The sequence below is a fragment of the Porites lutea genome, chromosome 6 (assembly GCF_958299795.1).
Source record: "Porites lutea chromosome 6, jaPorLute2.1, whole genome shotgun sequence".
Classification (NCBI taxonomy): Eukaryota; Metazoa; Cnidaria; class Anthozoa; order Scleractinia; family Poritidae; genus Porites; species Porites lutea.
In genome coordinates, this window is record NC_133206.1 from 12,274,405 (window position 1) to 12,293,004 (window position 18,600).

At 40.8% G+C, this 18,600-nt stretch overlaps 1 protein-coding gene across 2 annotated transcripts; it reads right to left on the bottom strand.

Moving 5' to 3' along the window:
- Positions 1 to 7,819: 7,819 nt before the first annotated feature.
- Positions 7,820 to 17,963, bottom strand: LOC140941782 (ras-related protein Rap-2a-like). 2 transcript variants are annotated; one of them, XM_073390794.1, is made up of 5 exons: positions 12,030 to 12,603; positions 11,090 to 11,146; positions 10,028 to 10,101; positions 8,521 to 8,706; positions 7,820 to 8,406 (listed from the first exon to the last, which is right to left on the bottom strand). In XM_073390794.1, exons 1-5 carry the CDS (start codon positions 12,397 to 12,399, stop codon positions 8,287 to 8,289), a joined length of 807 nt encoding a protein of 268 aa, XP_073246895.1. In that variant the 5' UTR covers positions 12,400 to 12,603; the 3' UTR covers positions 7,820 to 8,286. The 2 variants fall into 2 exon arrangements, with proteins under 2 accessions (XP_073246895.1, XP_073246894.1); XM_073390793.1 differs by adding an exon at positions 17,877 to 17,963 and having other exon boundaries at positions 7,824 to 8,706; positions 12,030 to 12,448.
- Positions 17,964 to 18,600: the final 637 nt, after the last annotated feature.

Below are 18,600 nucleotides of genomic sequence, written 5' to 3' on the forward strand. Positions count from 1 at the left end.
ATACCGTGTGGTGCAAAATATTGTGCTGGTGATTGATGCTATGTTCACACCATACCTGATAACTTTTGCGCCGGCACGAAAACCATACCGGATAGGGCTTCTTTTCACACATAAGAACGGTGATTTCACGAAAACCATACCGGATAGGGCTTCTTTTCACACATAAGAACGGTGATTTCGCGAAAACCATACCGGATAGGGCTTCTTTTCACACATAAGAACGGTGATTTCGCGAAAACCATACCGGATAGGGCTTCTTTTCACACATAAGAACGGTGATTTCGCGAAAACCATACCGGATAGGGCTTCTTTTCACACATAAGAACGGTGATTTCACGAAAACCATACCGGATAGGGCTTCTTTTCACACATAAGAACGGTGATTTCGCGAAAACCATACCGGATAGGGCTTCTTTTCACACATAAGAACGGTGATTTCACGAAAACCATACCGGATAGGGCTTCTTTTCACACATAAGAACGGTGATTTCGCGAAAACCATACCGGATAGGGCTTCTTTTCACACATAAGAACGGTGATTTCGGAGTAATTTAATAATAGCTGTAACGGACCGTAGCTGTGCTGCACCCGGATCTCTGAGGTGCATGGAGAGTCACACAGTTGGATAGGTGTTCATGCTAAATCGGATTGCGTTTCGTGTTGTAGTGTGAACACAACCTAATTTTCTGAATCGGCGATTTCAGTTGCGGGAACGACTGTTTTTCTTCTTGCGGTTTTCTAGACTACGAGCAGTCTCTCTTTTTTCTGTAGTCCGTCGAGCAAAGCGCGAGACACGCAAATGGCCAAGCGCCGCCCTCGTTTCGCGCGTCTCGCGGCTTCGTCGCTCCCGCGCGCGTGCATTGCTCTCACTAAATCTGAAGAAAAAGAGAGACTGCTCGCTGTCTAGCGGTTTTCAGGAAGGTCACGTAATCGAAAAACTAGAGGTACAGTGGAATCCCGTTAATACGCCCACCTTCGGGCCATGGAAATTTGGTCGTATTAACGGGGTAGGGTCAAATTAGAGCGGTTTTCATTTGAGTGTCGAAAAGTAATTGGTTTTGCACTTTCTACACGATGCGATTGGCTTAAAAGATTCGCGCCACCTTTTCATCCAATCAGAAGTAAAACCAAAGCCAATTGTGACGCGCTCGCATGCATTTTCCCGCGCTTTGCGTCAGCCACATGTAATTACTTCGAGTTTTGATTGGTTCAATGTATTGTCTGTGTCCTATGTGATTGGCCAGAGTAATTACTTTGGTTTTGGTTTTACGACACTCAAACGAAAACCACTCTATGGTGTAAAATGTTTTTAAACTACATTCTACTACATGTTTACCTTTAACCCGCTATAAATCAACCTTTTTGTAAAACAACCTTACAACCGCAATTCAATGCAACTGAACAATGTAACAGTAAACGAAACCGAGTAATGAGAAAAAACACTGACTTCTTTCAGTTCCTTGTTATGAAAGGAAAGGGCTTGTGAAATGTCTTGAAGACTGCCGTTTTCTATATTGTAGCTTATACCACTTTCACAATTATTACAAAGTTCAAACGGTTTTAAAAACGTTTGTGAGCTTCGACTGGCATCGCCTTTGCTTAAGCCAATCACTTTTTACATTGGCAATAACTTTTGCGAGTTCATTTGCGGTTTTCATACTGCCCTTTGTCTCTAGAAAATGCAAAACGTCTGGCAAGCCAGCTGTCGCCTCCTGGTATGAAGCTATTTTGGGCACATTCCAAATAACCGATCTGTAAGAAAAGAACAGGAAATGGACTTGAAGAGAGAAGCCACAGTGGAAGGCAGCAGAAACAAGAAGTCTTTCAGATCTTTTGTATTTGTTTATTCATGCATCCTTTTTACTGAACACTGCAATTTACCGGATGTCATGCTAACCACTAACACCTTTGCCTAAAAACATTCAATACAGTAAAATATTATCAGGACTCCCAAAGGTGGTCGTTGGTCGTAATAACGGGGTGGTCGTATGGCGGGGTTCCACTGTACAAGTGAACAAAATGCAGAGATGTAAGTGAAACAATTATCATCCGTCCTGTCCCACTGTGGCTGATTGCTCCGGCAATTAATGTTTCCTTACAATATAAAAATTAAAAAGTAAAAAAATAAAAAGTTTCTTTTTCACGCCTGTTTTCTACTTTCTAACACAGACGGATTGTAGGACTTCTATCTGATGCGAGTTTTTTGCGAGAACGTTTTTGTTTTGAGTTTTGTGAAAACAAAACAAAAACCGCAAAATCACATTAGAACCCGCAAACATTTACCTCCACACATTATCGTTTCCCTGATCTATTTTATAAGGAAGACCTGGCTATCTTCCTTCAAATTTTTCTGAAAATGTTTTATCCTTCCGCCGCTTTTAATGGTCAAACCTTCGGAAAAGTAAAGCTCAAATGATGCTAACTGCGCACCAATTACTCGCAAGGGCGTTTCTTTTACCGTCCTTCAACCTCACGACCCGCATTATTAGAACTAGCAGGGATCAGGGCTACATAACGGCGTAGCTTTTAGGGCTAATGATTCTTAACACTCCATTTGTCTTTTACGAAAGGCATATACGAATCAGTGAAATCTTTTTCTTGTGCCGTGGTTGAGAGACAATTTGTCATCAGTTCGTTGCTCGGCTCGGGAAAGACATCTCCCCTATATAAGGTATTCAGGTATTTGCCGCCCTAAAGGTCATGGTTTCTGAGCCGTTTTGGTCTTAAAACGTTTATACACCAATTGAGCTTATAAGCTTATTTTAACCTCCAAATAAATAAGAGGAAGTTCGTTCAGAGTCAAATACTTCTAAAAAAATATTGTAATGCTTAAATACAACATGTTAACTTCACATAGACAAGGTAATGGGATTGCAAACAGAGCGCAACTTTCTGAACTCAGGTCAGAAAACATGTATCAGAGGCGTCTAAAACGGTTTGGAAAATGGTGTGTTTCAGTCCGGATTGGAATCAGGATTTGCATAATCGGGCGGCACGCCCCCACCGAAAATTTCAAGGAGCACCCCTCGCAGCGGTTCCCTAGAACAAGAAACGTTGCGAGTCCAGAGAGGATTGTCTATGTCCTAGGGATGTTCTACTTTAATTTATGTAAAAGAACTTGCTGTTACACACTTTCAGTGCCTTAAAGCCATCTGCCGGAGTCATTTGCCAGTGGACATTTCTGTCAGTCGGCGGCTAAATGGGCTAAAGTGTTGAATTTATGCTAATCTTTATTGTTTCATTGACTTCTTTAAGGAGTTTATGTATTGCAGAGTAGACTTTTGTTGCTAGATGACAAAGTGAGGTGGTTTTGTGTTGTTAATTGTCTTAATTATCAGTCTGTGGCATTGTCTAGTGTTTACCACGTGGTTGCAGTGGGTGTGCAAGAAACATTATTTGAAAAAAGAATTTCCTCCAGAAATGGCTGGTGTCGTTTAAAAGTCGCCAGGAATTTTTTCATTTGACGCCAAACAGTCGACATAGGAGTTTGCCACTTCTTTCCCGTAAGCGCCTTTTTCTGCGTTCTTCTTTTTACCGCGTGATTTAGAAAATCTACCCTTTATTAAACTGATTATTCATAAATAAGTGGTGCATGGAGACCTTTTTACAAAGCGTTATCGATATCTTCTTTTAGAAAGTAACCTTTTAAAAGCACTAAGTACAAATTTAGCTTCTTGAAAGGTGAGAGATACTAAAACGTGCGCATACGAAAATCTAGTTGTACTATTTTTCATACTTATACACGAATTCGCGACAGTTTAATTACTCTTCTCGCACGCAGGGGCGTAGACCATTAAGCATTACATCTTCGTTTAGGAACTCGATAATTCAAATAAAACGCTTTTGTGAATCAGTACGTAGTGACTTAATACCCTGTAGAATGGAAAGCGTTTATGAGCTTGTTGAGCGCTTATAGTCTTGCACTGACGATGGACGTTCAATGCCTCGTCTTAATTTAGCAATTTGACAACTTATCCACACATGATGATGATGATGACAATCACATATTATTTTCAATCCTCTTTCGTGCTGCTTTATATTTGTTGTAGTCAAAGGAATAAACATGCTGTACGTAAATAGCCCCTTTTTTATTTGATCGATGATAATTGATTGATTTGGGTGTGATATATTTACTTGTAAAAAATTACACCAGTGCAGCTTTCTTTATTTTAATTTGCTATTTTCAGTCTATACATTTCATTCTATATAGCAATAATACCATTTAAATAAATGAGAACACTTACTGATTATATTATTGATGAATTATCTTAATGACGTCACCTAACCTGAAAGCACACGGGAAGCCAAAGGAGCCATGCGTGTAGTCTCTGTCTACCTTAAAGCCAGTAGTCCAGTAGATGTAAACTTAGAATTAGACGAAGTGAAAAGGAAAAAAGCTCTGTTTTATAATGGAGTTGTTGCATTCTACAGACATGGGAGGTACAACGGTGTCTGTAGGTGAGAAACTGGCCGCCTGCACAATGTTCTGACTTATTGAAGTACTAAGAAATTGTTGGGTAAAAGAGACAAAGGAGGTAGACGTTTGGTGACTGGGCGGCAAATGGTCACATCTTAGCAAAGGTGATAAGTTGAACCTTTAAAACAAGAATGGCTTCATTTCATGTAATTTTAGACAAAAGAAACCCTTTTACGAGGAAATGTGTACAGAGTTGCAAAATAAAGAAGCAAGCTTACAGTGCTTCACATTACAAATGAGAAATTTTTCTAGGAATCTGTATTACTAAAAACTGATTTCCAGTGTTTTTCTCTAGGACCAGATCGATAAGACGGACAAGACTAAAAAAGATGGACGAGGATTAACAGAAACGTGGACCTAGTGGCCTTGTCATCTTTCAAGATTGTTTAAAATCTTGAAAGATTAAAAGACGAATCATCAACACAATCTTCTTTCTTTTCCATCGCCCTCCCACCTGCCATCATTTGAGCATAGAAATTTAACGAAAAATTCAGTTTATACAATGCAAAACTAGGCAGCGTTTTAGTAGGTCTTAATGGGAACTTTTTGCCGGATGACGACTGTGAGATAGCGCGTGTTACAGGCAAATTAGGGCGCAACGCAAATAATGAAGAGATTTGGAATCACGTTAACAGCAAACAGCAAACGTCAAATGCAATTTTACAATTCCTCAAAATAGGACTGAGCAGATATAAACTGTGAAAACTAATTCTTATGGAAAGAAACTGGAGTTAAACTACTTATTTTTCATGTGGAAGTAATAAACAGTAAACGACAAGTAGAGCCGGGAAAACTTAATCACGTGGTACAAATTGATGTTTGCAGTAAACGTGAATCTCTGTAAATAGAGACCTTGGCGCTTTCCATTCAACCCAAAATTCCGGAAATTTCGGTTGGTACCACAAATGGAACGGACCATTTCGGTTTGGTCCGACCGGAATATTCGGGACGAGCTTTGAAGGTGGCTCTTTGACCGAAATGTCCCTTTTCATTTGGCAAAAGTGTTGTCCCCAGCACTGATCTACATCTACTCCTTTTCAAGAACAGTAACCAAACGCGCGGTGGCTTGGGTCTGGTCTGTGCAACCGGAATGTACCGCTTCATTGGACACGTGGTTAATTAACGGTTTCAGGTTACCCGTCTGCCCATATCTGGGACTTCAGATTCGCGGGGAGAAATTGTCTTCAAAGTTACGTTTTTTTGAAACAGAATTCGATAATCAATCCCTCAGCAGCGATGAGCAAGGGGAAACGTTTGTCGTTCGCAGGCTAATAAGCAAAAGAGTTCTAAAAAGTTGTTTTACTTCTCAAACGTGGAATTGTGATTTTTTAGGATGCAAAAAAACCTTGAGGTAAATCACTTACCTCTGGAGCGTGGTCTAGCCGTACAAACGTGAACCTCAAACCGCAAAACTGACGACAAGGCCCTGAAAAATTCCGAAAAACCTCAGTCTTAAGGTCTCTAATGATTCTGGTCCTGGCCCTCGCGAAGACTAAAAACGTGTTCTCCTTTCTCGCGTGCATCGCTTTCCTCGGGCCTCATATTTCTTAAGTGTCTGGCCTTCTTGACAAGCGTGTAAAAGGGGAGGGAGAGGAAGGGGAGAAAAGCGCGGAAGGGACACCCCCCCCATTCCCCTCCCTTTTTCTCTTTCTCCCAATACCCTATCCCTTTCGATGCCTTTTATGCAGGCTAGAAGCGCTTGCCACTCAGTCTAAGTACGAGTGTGAACGCGTAAAAGAATTTTAATTCGGGGTGCAAGGGTGGCGTAGTGGTAAGGGCATGCCCCTTCTAACATTGTCGCCGAAATTCAATTCCCGGAAGCGACGCCATATAAGGGGCCTAGTTAGGATTGTACCAAAGGTACGCACCGTTTTCCAAATCAACCTGCGAAGGTTGATTGGGCTCAGTGCACTTAATGTCAGTACCCCCCGGTTGAGGACTTACCCTAACCTTTTCTTCTTACCTCTGAAGATTAAATAAAATTGCATTCACGCCTGAAAACTTCCACAAAATATGGGTCTTCCCCCCGAAGAATATAAGTTTACCTGTGAAGAATATGGGTCTACCCCTGAAGAACATGGGTCTACCACTGAAGAATTTCATTGCTTCTCAACTGGGGCGGGGGGGGGGGGGAGGTTGCGGATATTAAATGCAATACCCCATTTGGAACGTTCCTTTACCCTCAAGACCATTGTCTTCCACGAGGCCGTTTTTGGGTCGTCAAGCAACGCCCCTACTGGCTTTTTGTTGTGGGGAGGAACGTTGCATGAGGACGCAAAAAACGGCTGGGTTCGCGTAGGAGACAATCAGCACCCTGTAGAATACTAATTGGCTTTCTTGCCTTCTATCTATTTGTCTTTCTTCTTCGTGGCTTAGAATAAAATAAGTTAGCGTAGATTTTATTAGTGTAACTATCTGCTGTACATTTCTACGAGTTAAATGTAGAGCTAAATTTACTTTTACCCTTCAGTTTATCACCATCTTCTTAAGTTCATTTTGTTTTCGTAACAAGGATAATTCTCAAATAAATAAACTCGTAAAGTCGCTTTGCTTACTTGTACTGTTTTCCTCAATCCATTAGTTTTTCATCTCTTTTAAAATTCTATGACTCTACGAAACACTAACTGCTCGCATGTCTAGCCTTCCACCCTTGAATAGAAAGCTTGCCTGTAGGACTACATAGGACTCACGCTTTATGGTAAAAATAACCCTAGACTGATACTCTGAATCAGGAAGTTGAAGCATTTCAACTACATGTACATATCAGGCCCCGGTTGTTCAAAAGGTGGATAGCGCTATCCACCGGATAAAAATCTATCCAGTGAATAACGCAATAGACCTTTTCATCGATACGGCGGCCATATTGAATTTATTAGATTTAAGGAGTATTATGGGCTGCCCAGGGGGCACTCGCTCAGTATTTATGCGCGCTTTTCGGGCAAAAAGAGAACTTCACTATATGTTTCTCGGGAAAAAGGCGATCAGTAGTACATTCAAACACAGCACAACGATCTTTTTTTCCCATTAGAAGCTTTTTCTCGGAAAACTTAGAGAAAAATTGCCCCGAAAAGCGCGCGTAAATGCTGAACGAGTATATCGGATCGCGCTAATGCCCCCCTGGACATCCCATTATACTCCTTAAATCTAATTAATTCAATATGGCCGCCGTATCGGTAAAAAGGTCTATTGGTTTCCCTAACACTTATCTGCTGGATAGTGATTATCCTGTGGGTAGCGTTATCCAACGTTTGAGCAACCGGAGCTATGTGCTTCCGAAGATCTGTCTGCCTGGAAATAAAACTGCGCGTTTTGACGCAACCTTGAATATCTGCACAGCAATATAAAGCTGTGAACAGGCCATCTGGTCAGGAATATGGCGGTGGCAACAACAACAATAATATCATAAAAAAAAGCCAGCGAAACGCGTTCCCACGTATTCTTCGTCTATCCCGTCCCACAGGCTGCACAGAGTCCTCCTGTTTCCATTCTCACTTGTAATTGCTTTACATGAATGGGTTTTTTGCTTAAGCTTTCGTGTCCAAATATTGCAATGTTTCGCATGCAGTTCTGATATTCATTTAATTGAAGAACCGCCTCTCAGTTTTAGCAAGTTGTAGACTTAACCTCTTTGTCAATTACCATACCCATTTGTCCCGTCGCGTGAGCCCTCTTGCTTCCGGTAGATTCTGACTAACTGTCTTCACGTCGAATCGCCCAGGAAGGGAGTAAAGGAACTGGACTCCAACCAAAGGGTCTGTGGATAATTTCCGAATGCTGACTCTCCAAAGAGCTGAAAACCGCCAATCCCATCAGGAGCTTGGCAAACTGCTTCTCCGCTGCGGGCTGAACAACTGACGAACCGTGCTGAGAAATCCATTGGTACCAGAAGATCCCTGGCTTTTTAGTCGAGTTTTTTTCGTGAATCTGACCTGGAACACCATGTTAAAGAACACCATTTGAACGTTCCTATTGGTAAGGGCTGATGTCTCATAATGCGAGCAACAGAATTCACTGGCAGTCTCCCTGGCCTCCTCTTTACTGACCTGTCTACCTCGACGTAAATCTCGCTTGTTTCCCACAAGTATCACAGGCACCTGGCATTCGCTGTCTGATTTTCGGACCTCTTTGATGAGTTTGACCATTTGCCTTGCCACTTCAAAGCTGTAATGATCGTTAATTGAGTACACGACAATAAATCCCTCACCATTTCGTATGTACGACGCTTCAGCCTGTGTGATAAAGAAAAACAACGTCAGTTCAGTGTAAAGCCATCTCTCTACACTAACACACTTGAACGTTTGTTGTCCCCGGGGGCGGGGGGTACTCCCATTAATTTTTCGGATAGGTGTGTGCGGCCCACGGTCTTAAACCCTGACTGTATTTAAGAAAGAGACAAAAGAAAAATGGCAAGGCCAAAAGCCGAAAATTGACACCCAGATTCAAGGGAAATACAAAAATTTAATGGTAACACACAAACCTTCAATAAATCGCTCTCCTAATACTGTAAGGAATAGGTCAATTTTAACAGATGCTTTGTTTCTCATCTGGCTGGGCATCAACGCACTTGAATCTCACTAATTTAGGTACACCATCTAAGGATCACACCAGGAACGGAATGCAAACGAGGGCAAAATTGATACCCTATTTAAGGATCGAGACCCTCCAAAACCATACCCTATAGGGCAGCACATACCTGTCTAGCCTTGCCTAGTGCCTGTACGACGTCTTCTCAGGCCTTCTCGGTCAATGCACCGAGACGATCGGCTCGCTCGGACCACGTGACTTGAAACGCGCCAGCCGCGCACAATAATGAGGCCTAGGAACTAGACAATGTGTAGCCCATATATGGGAGTAGTACGCCCCTCCCCTCCCCAACCCGCCGAGTTTCCTTCAGTGAGATTGTTAGTGACTTCAACTAACTGACTTTCCTATTTTTCGTAAGATCGATGAAATCAAACGTTTCAAGTGATAGGCGGCTATCTTGGTTTTAGATCAGACTGGAATATGATCGTTCTGGTAAATGTAGTCCTAAATAGGACTGTTGCTGACGGTGACTGACGTTTCGACAACCTATGCGGTAGTCACATTTAAATGAGTTGAAGATGAAGACAACAAAACGCGGCTGAATTTCACATCTTTCGGAACGCTATTTGGGAAATACTGTCATTTCCCTGAATCTTTCCAAGGTATTTAAACAAATTAACCGGCTTTTAACAAGAAACAATTAGCTTTAATCCATTTCATCGAAAGTAAAGAAAAATCAAGGAGATGAAAAAACTTCCAGATCCTGAAGATTACAAAGAAAAAACAACCAAAATGCAAAACAAAATACTTGAAAGAGAAAAAACAAACAAGCAAAAAGAGCCGAATAATGAATAGAGCCACGAACTTGCACACCGCCGCCCGAATTATCTCGAAATTATCTGGCTAGGCTCTTGGTCGGTAAAATTCCCTGTTTATTTTTCTTGTTCGCACTTGAAGAGAAAACATTTTAAAACGTAATCAATGTATTCAATCACAGGATCAAAGAGAAAGCGGCCAGCTACTTACATTGCCGGCTGTATCTAGAATATCCAGTGACACAATGCTCTCTCCAATGGGTACATCCTTTTCGTACACCATCTCTGCAAAGTGAAATAAAAGTATAGCTATTCATCAACTGAAAGGCCTTGTAATTGTCCTGGTGTCATGATTAAGTGATCTGTGAAGGCAATGTTGATAAATACATTTCGGCAAAAAAGTCGTTCTGCAAGATCGCTGCTTTCAAATTTTAAGGCGGTGCTTGTTTGCTGCGGTACCTTAGAAGTAGATTACTGCAATTATCAAATATCGTAACTTAAAACTGTAATTTCAAGGCTAGCGTAAACCACTTGTAGATTAAACGGAGATTTTGCCGCCTATTAGGAGCACTTCTCCACTATTTCCTAATTGGGCAACGTTTACACATTACGTCTTATGAGATCAACCTTGATTTCTTACGTTCTTTGTTGTATTGTTTCTTATACTAACTAAAGATCAGCACAGTCGTAAAAAATCCCGAGGGGGAGGAGGGGGGAACTTCGGATTTCAAGTGACGGGGATGATCAGCATCAATTCCTCCTTGATGCTCCATTCAGAGAACTAACGACATGAACACCGCTAGTTAGTTCAGGAATCTCTCAGTTCTCCTCAAGGGCAATGAAGCGACAGAAACTCGTGAGCCTTTACTCGCGTGGGGTGATCATTCACGTGGGCGACGTGTCTCCCTCGCGCGCCCCGTTCTTTCTTGCGCCCTGATCACTTTCAAGCCTAAGTAACACCATAAGGTTTCTTTCACAGATTCAAAAGTTAGAATGACGAATCACCTCATGATCATCATAGTTATCAACTTAGTCCAGGAGAGACTAGGATTAACCGTGGGAATACTTTATAATCTGCTCACGCGAGTAAAAGTGTAAATGAGCTGCTAAAAGAAATTATCGGTCGATCAGTGTTTTGTATATAAACTTAGCGGAGTTTACATCACTCTCCGACAGCTTATCTTGGGTTTTGTGTTTGAGTCAGAGAAAAGATCGCCGATGCAGATTGATTTCCACCCAGCTGAGATGGACTACAATTAACTCATTCGCTTACCGAGGGTTGGATCGTATTCATTGAGAAAACGACCAGTCACGAACCGAACCACCAAGGCTGTGAAGCAAAGCGAAAAGGAAAGTGTCAATCAAACTAATCGCTAAGCAAACAAGGAGCAATATGAAAGCTCTAACAAATCTGACACCAAAACATTCTAAAATCAAAAAACACTAGAGAGAAAATTATTGAGGCTGACATATGCCAAGAAAAGAAGAATACAAAATATATATAAAAAATAGAGGGGGAATTTTTTATCGGAGGAAATCAACTTACCAAAACTAGGAAATAATCCAATTAATTTATCATGATTCAGACTCGCCTCACATTTGTAAAATCTTTCTTTGTGTGGAGAACAAGTACCCTGTCCACTGATTTATGAATTTCGAGCCCGTTGGTCAGATTAGATACTATCTAATATAATCTGCTGTTATCGTCTCATCAAGGATTCGTGTTTGAAATTCTCTCTTTCAAGTAGGGTGTATGAAAATCGAGTTGTGCGATAACGGAATCGTGCGAGCAATAAATAATCCAATTATATCATGAAAGAAGCTGAGATCGGTGATTGGTGCAGAAAGAATCCCGGCGCGCCGTAGTTACTGGTTTTGTGATTTTGGCCTTTTGAGTCCGCTGAAAGTGCGTATGATCGAAGCGTGTAGCTGAAGTTCTGTTCACCGACTTAGGCGGGTTACTTAATAGTGGAATATGAATCAGTTGACAGTTGACAGGTTTAATAATCCTTTTCTTGCTCAATAAAAAAATGAGTTTCGCCTCACTGATTGTAGTTTGTACCTTACTGGAAAACTACACATTCAAAAGTGATGCCATCTGACGATGCCCCTCTGACGATGAATGTAACTCCAAATTGTGCTTAAAATACAGATGTGTTTTCGTTTGAAGGTTTGCAAGGATTTAAGGCTTAATTCAAGGTTGGAGTGTTTACCTGTTTTGCCCACGCCTCCTGCTCCCAGGATTACCATAGAATGTTTCTCGGCTCTGTTAGAAATAGCTTCCGTCTCTTTGTTCCCGGATTTTAACTTGCCTGTTCCCAAAAGACTAGGCCGTTTCTTCAAAGACTGAAAGTCTAGTTTGGTTGGGCTGTAATCATCGTTTGCACCACCAAGACTATTGCTTCTTTTGCTGAAAAGCAGCTTTTTCTCTGCAGAGTTTGACTGTATCACCCCTAAACTTCCACGACGAATGACTTGGTGAGCTGTTTGCTGTGGTGGCGTGAAGCTGGCTCTTGGCTGACGCTTAGCCAGTGAAGTTCCGTAGAACCGCGGAGGTGCCGTATTTTCTCGTCGTAAAGACATGTGGCCGGCTTTCACGCTTCCCTCATGTTCCAGTCCCTGCCTTGTAATTCTGAAATGAGCGCTCGAATTAGAAAAGTTTAAAATGTTTTGTGATCTGAAATCTCTGTCGCCGCGCTGTGCAAAAACAGATGAGGTTAGGGGTTTTTCAGGAAAGTGTCAGCGAATGTACAGATCATATTGTTCAAACTGACAGGCGTTTTATTGTCACGCTGTCCAAAAAAAAACAAAGAACAATCTAAGTGCATTCCATTTTTCCGACACAATATGGAAAATGCAAATGTCAAAACAGCTTGATCCGCTGTGAGGCTTAAAAATGTTTGAAAGCCGAACTTGTACGTCCATCAGGATTTACTCAAGACGTAATCTCAGCAAACTGAGATTGTGGCTTTATCATAGTTTCTTTAGAATAATCTCAAATTTCAGGTAGTTTTGGCACTTTATAAGAACTAAGCCTTCGCTTTTGTTGCCTTTCAAATTCGCCCGGCTTCCGTTTTTGGTTTAATTAATTTCCTTTGGTTCTTTTTAAGCATAATTGACCAAGCGGATGTGTGGTAATGGTCTTAACAAATACGCGATAAAGGATTGACTTAACAAGAGTCTAGCAACGAGTACTCTCTTTTAACTTAACATGTACAAAGATACCGCTATTAAGAGATCACTCTCTCGTGCAGACAAAACGGAAATCAAGTGCTAGTATCAATGAACGCTTTGCCGCTCAAAGTGGTCTTTTAAAAAACAATTAAAACAATTACATTTAATCCTTAACTTCGCAATGGCCCACAACGATAACCGACGTAACATGACGAAAAACGCTTAAAAAGCGCCTTTTTCGATTACAGTTTGGCTGATTTATTTTATACACCTGTGTGTCCAATTAGTAAACTTGGTGTGTACTTTTCGATCCCGAGCCTTTACTCGATCAAATGTTTGATTTCCGGATTGTGCACACAGTTGAAATGAACTTATAATTGCTTTCTCTAAGTGTTGACGCGATAAGCTAATCGTGTGGGTTGTTTAATAGCCATGTACAAAAATGATGCAGTCGGTGCAAAATTTCATCCAGTAAAAATGATCTACAGACTCCCAGCCGTAATCGAGAGCTTTCAACGATTGGTTGTTACAAAGAGCTGGTGTTCGAAGAGTCAGATTTTCAATCCAATCTTTTTTAATCAGTGGTAAGCTGACTTTGATCTGATCCTCTCGGTTGATAAAACCAAGTAGCTCCCCCCTTTTTAAAGATAGCATAGCTTTATTCTTGGTATACAGGTCAAGGTCTTAGCAGGGAACTGAGTCAGGTCGAAGCATTCGAGGAACAATCAAACTCACTTTAACGATTATACAGATGCCATGGTAACCACCTGGGTTCCTAACTGGCAGTGGAACCCCGGTAACTCGAACTCTGAAAGGAAACGAAAAACAGTTCGAGTTTGCTGAAATTCGAGTTATCGGGGTAAATTTCAGTGAAATTTTGATTTAGGTAAAGGAATTAGAGTTATCCGAGTTCGAGTTATCGGGGCTCTACTTAGCCTCCCCGCAGACGTCCTTTGTGGTTCGTTTGTCACGCATTCACTTCTCCCACAAACGAACCCCAAAGGACGTCTGCGGGGAGGCTAGGCTCTACTGCATACCCTTGATTCCTTGACGCAGCATTTGAAAACATCTTGACTGAATAACATTTGATTTGCCTAGTATGGTACTACTTTTGCCGTGTCAATTACGGCGGTGTATCTGTCCGTTTTCAAAACTTATGCTGAATTTTGTTTTTTAAAGCGTTACAGTTGATCATTCTATGAGGCGCTGAGAGTAGATTTTTTGTTAGAAGGAAAATATCCTCACTTAAGCTAATCGCTAATCACTTGAATTCGTGATGGGATCCTGATGTAAGCCGGTTTCAACGTTAAAAGTGCTGATAGGACAAAGCCTTCTCCCCTTTTTTTCTTAAGATAACACGTAAGATTGTAAAAGTGAGAAAAGAAATGTCCTAAGAATGTTTTTTGTATGCTTACTCAACGGAAATTACTTCGTTTACTTATATCGGGCACTTAACGTTTTCACTGAAACAGAACTGATTCTGTGAGATTTTTCTCAGGCGTTCACCATTTTCGCGTAGACCATAATGCACCTTATTTACCCCCCCAAAATTTTTGTATAACCATTGTCTTCGATTTCTCTTGGGACGACTGTAATACCCACTGAGGAAAAGACATGATCGAGAAAAAAGAGGTTCTAATGCACTTGCTGAAAAATGGGGTCTGGAAGTAAGATCCTGATCCCGTAATCCCGCTCTTTTTTCACGACAATCCCGCATCCCGAACTCCTGTCAGCTCTATCCCGAATACCGTTTTCTTTCCTAATACAACATCCCGCAGGCGAGTAGCTGGCTTTAAGCCATTAAGCCCCAATCTCGACCCCAGAGCTCACCAGAAGGGTAGGCACTGGGGTCGAGATTGATTAAGCTCGGGCTTAGAAAGAATTTGGCAAATGAGCTCCTGGAGCTCATGTAATCGCTTGTTAACAGGGCATGAAAATACAACTCAATGTCTGTCGCGGTGATAGGTATAGTAAAATTGGCACATAATTCACCACCAAATTTGTCGGTGAACGCCATCTTATTATCTCTTAAGTTGTCTGTTTTTGTTTTCGTTTCTTTTTTTTGTGGAATTGGCCACCACTTTGGAATATCAAGTAGCTAAGTGGCTCCTACAAAAAGTTAATTTCATTCTCTAGTTAACTTTTATTGTTTTTTTTTTTGGATAAATCGATGTTAAAATGCAATCTCGAACAAGCCGCAGTCCATCTGAATGGTTCTTTACGTCATTTCACTGACTTGAAAATCTATGTGAAAACTAGGCTCGCTCTGCAGTTCTATTTTGCGGCCAGCTGACAGAGATCAGACCTTTCCGACCCCTAAATCATGCGAATCTGGAGTGTTAGAAAAAAAAAAAAAGATTTTAGATTCTGCGTTTAGTAAAACAAAATAATACCAAAAAAGGACAAAAAAACAAGGAAAGCATAAGAAAATTAAAAGAAGGAAAATGGAAAGAAACTGAGGTGGTCAGAGACAACGTCTTAGAATTAAAAATATTACTAATAACATGCTGTTAACTTACAAACTTTTCGAAGATTTCATAGAAACATTCAAGTGTTTGGTAAATGAAACTGGTGTTACTTTCAGCGCCACAGTTATCAGCGTAATTTTACCATGAAGCTCATTATTTTGACAAAAATGCAATGAAAGCTGTTTATACGGCCCCTGTCCATGATCCCACTTCATGGAAAATGAAATCTCAATAAATAAAACAGCAAAAAACGCCTCAAACATTTGACCGTGTTGGAATGTCCATCTTGTTGAGAAGCTGGCTCCACCGTGGCTGACTGTCCTATCGCCACTTGTCAAAGTTGTAGTGATACAGAGGACCTGCATGGCCCAGATAGCCAGAAGATAAAACAGTTTCGTTATTTCGGTCTTTTTGAGTCTCGAACGTAGCGTGAATATTTAACAATTTTTTATAGTCTCAACCTCGAATAATGCGTCTCCGATCAGGGTTTAAATGCCTTTTCTGATTGGCTTCAATCTCCCTGCTAATTCTTCATAACCAACTGTCGCTTACCATATTTGGAAGATGCAAGCAATGTACCATCGATTTGATGGTATATTCGATTTTATGAAATAACTAAGATAGTACGCGCGTTCTGATTGGTTAAAAACCTATAGTTTATTGTGCCGGTAAACTCAGAGAAAACTTAAAGTCATTTTATAAAATCAGTAGACCACACTTTCTATGGGTTTACCGGCGTGATAACCCGCTTGGGATGTTGGGAGAACATGAGAAAAGCTTGTAAAGTCGTGTTCTCTTAACATCCCGCGTGGGTTATCACGCCGGTAAACCCATAGAAAGTGTGGTCTTTTGCTTTAGGAAACGAAGCTGATCGATGGTATACTCCTGGAAACGAGCCTGCTTGAGGAACAGTGAACTTAAAAAAATGGTGTTCATGGCTACCCGAAGACGAAATAGCTGAAGGGACTAAAACTAAACGAAAGAAATGCAAGAATTCTTCGCAAAACATATTGCTCGATGGACGCAATCTTCTTTTTGAGGAGTATCTGCAAGAAAAAACAGTTGCAACCCTGCAGAAAAATAGGCCAAACGTTTGAAGTAAGTGTACGAGGAGGTAAGCGTGTTAAGAACTTAGAATATTTTGTATAGTGTGTTGATTTATGCAGATCTCGGCGCTGTTATCCACCTAGGCCTTGGTAAGTTAGATAAAAATTGGGCGTAAGCGAAGGTTGAGAATTTAATAAAACAATCCTTCCATTCGCCTTTTTTGTCTACACGAAGTTCGGGTTATAGACATCTCTGCGCTTCGCTCCTCTTTGCGTTGGGTATTTAACAATGACCTTGTACCCAACGCCGATTCATGGAATAATTGTTAACTGTTATCAGCACAGGGCTTCCTCTTCGAGCTGATAACACTTAAATTAATTTTTTTATTTTTATGATATCTAGAGAAAGCATCATCCAATAATTGTCTGCATATCGCACTTCTATACAGAGTCATCTTTATATAGAATGACTGAAGTGTACTTATAGTCCAATTTCATCCCACGAAGCTGAAAATCTTGTCGCCTTACATGACAAATAAAAGAAGAGGAATAGTCTTAGTTTTTTTTAGGGTTGAGGCCCTGTTAACCAACCGCAGTTAATGTCACTAATCATTGTCTCAATCCAGAAACAATTAAAATTCCGTCAATAAAGTAATGATCAGTAATGCCATCTGATAAGCCCCAATATTGACCTACTCACAATTTCACCCATGTTATTTCACGGTGTCACGTCCTGAACAGGTCTGAATACTTTGAAAATGATCAGTCTTATACCATGATAAGTTACATGATGAGGTGCTATATCATTGAGCCATGTCCCTGTGATATCCCTCTGAATATAAACGTTAGACCCTTGTTAACAACAATGTGCTTTTCTGATCTGTCAAACTACGAAATTCGACTCATTTCCCACATCAGTTTTTTTTTTTAAGCCTTACCGACAGATGAGGCTCCGACAGCGATCCCGGGAGTAGTACATTATCAGGGCAAATACATGATTCACCGCCATCTCAGAGAACAGCAATACAAGGAAATAATGGGCGTTCACTGAGATGACAAACACCGCGATTACAAGAAAATGAATCTGCACATGTCTGCAGGGCTCAGATACAATTCATTTTCTTAACTCTGTGATCGATAGACGGATTTAGCTCAATGGAGTCCACATTTGAAGTTTTAAAACTGAGGAACAACTTGTAGGAGCTACAAAACCAACCAAGACGCCCACCAATTCTACAGGTTCTCATGTGCGTAGAACTGTGATTTAAGTTTCGCACAGTTTTAAGAAAATAAAGTACTTACTAAAAGTAGTATAGATCAATAGATAAAATACAACGTCTTGGTCGCTTACAAATTATGCAGTAGTACCTACCCTATTTCGAAGAAAGCACCTCGGCGATACTAATATGTGTTCCCTAAAGGATAGTATACGGGTACCTAACAACTCTATGAACACTACACGCATTCAGGTGTAATTTATTCACAGTGCTGTTGGCAGGTTTGTTTTTAGGCGCCTACAAGACTGAAGACTTTAAGCTGCACATTTCCGCATTTAATACTCTGTGTACATAACTTGAATTGTCCGGTGATACAGTTGCCAATAACAGGCTCTATTATGTTTTCTTTAGTCAGTCAACGATCCACACCAAATTGCTCACCAAAAATAAAACTCTGTAAATATTTATTCTGCTTCAACAATTACTCATACTTTTTACCTCAATCATTAAACATCGAAAATACGAAATGAAGTTTGCTGACTGCTATAGTAATCTACGGTGAAATAAACGAAAACGATCGATTGAAAGTCGACCATCAGTGGTAACCGAGGGAGGATTTTTTTGACAACCTCGGCAACCCATCAGGATTTTGATCCCTTTGTCAGCAGCAGTTAATCACATTCCATGATCATTTGTAATGATATCTCTTCTTCGTGAAATTAAAAATCCTCCGTCCCCAAGAAACGTTGATCTGAAAGCTAATCAGGTTCTACGATTGTTAGCTTCCCACGGGTCGTTTTGTTGGGGGAGTCTGTTATACGACCCACCAAAAAACGACTACATGGGGCTATACAATTCTGTGACTCCCCGTTAAAGGAG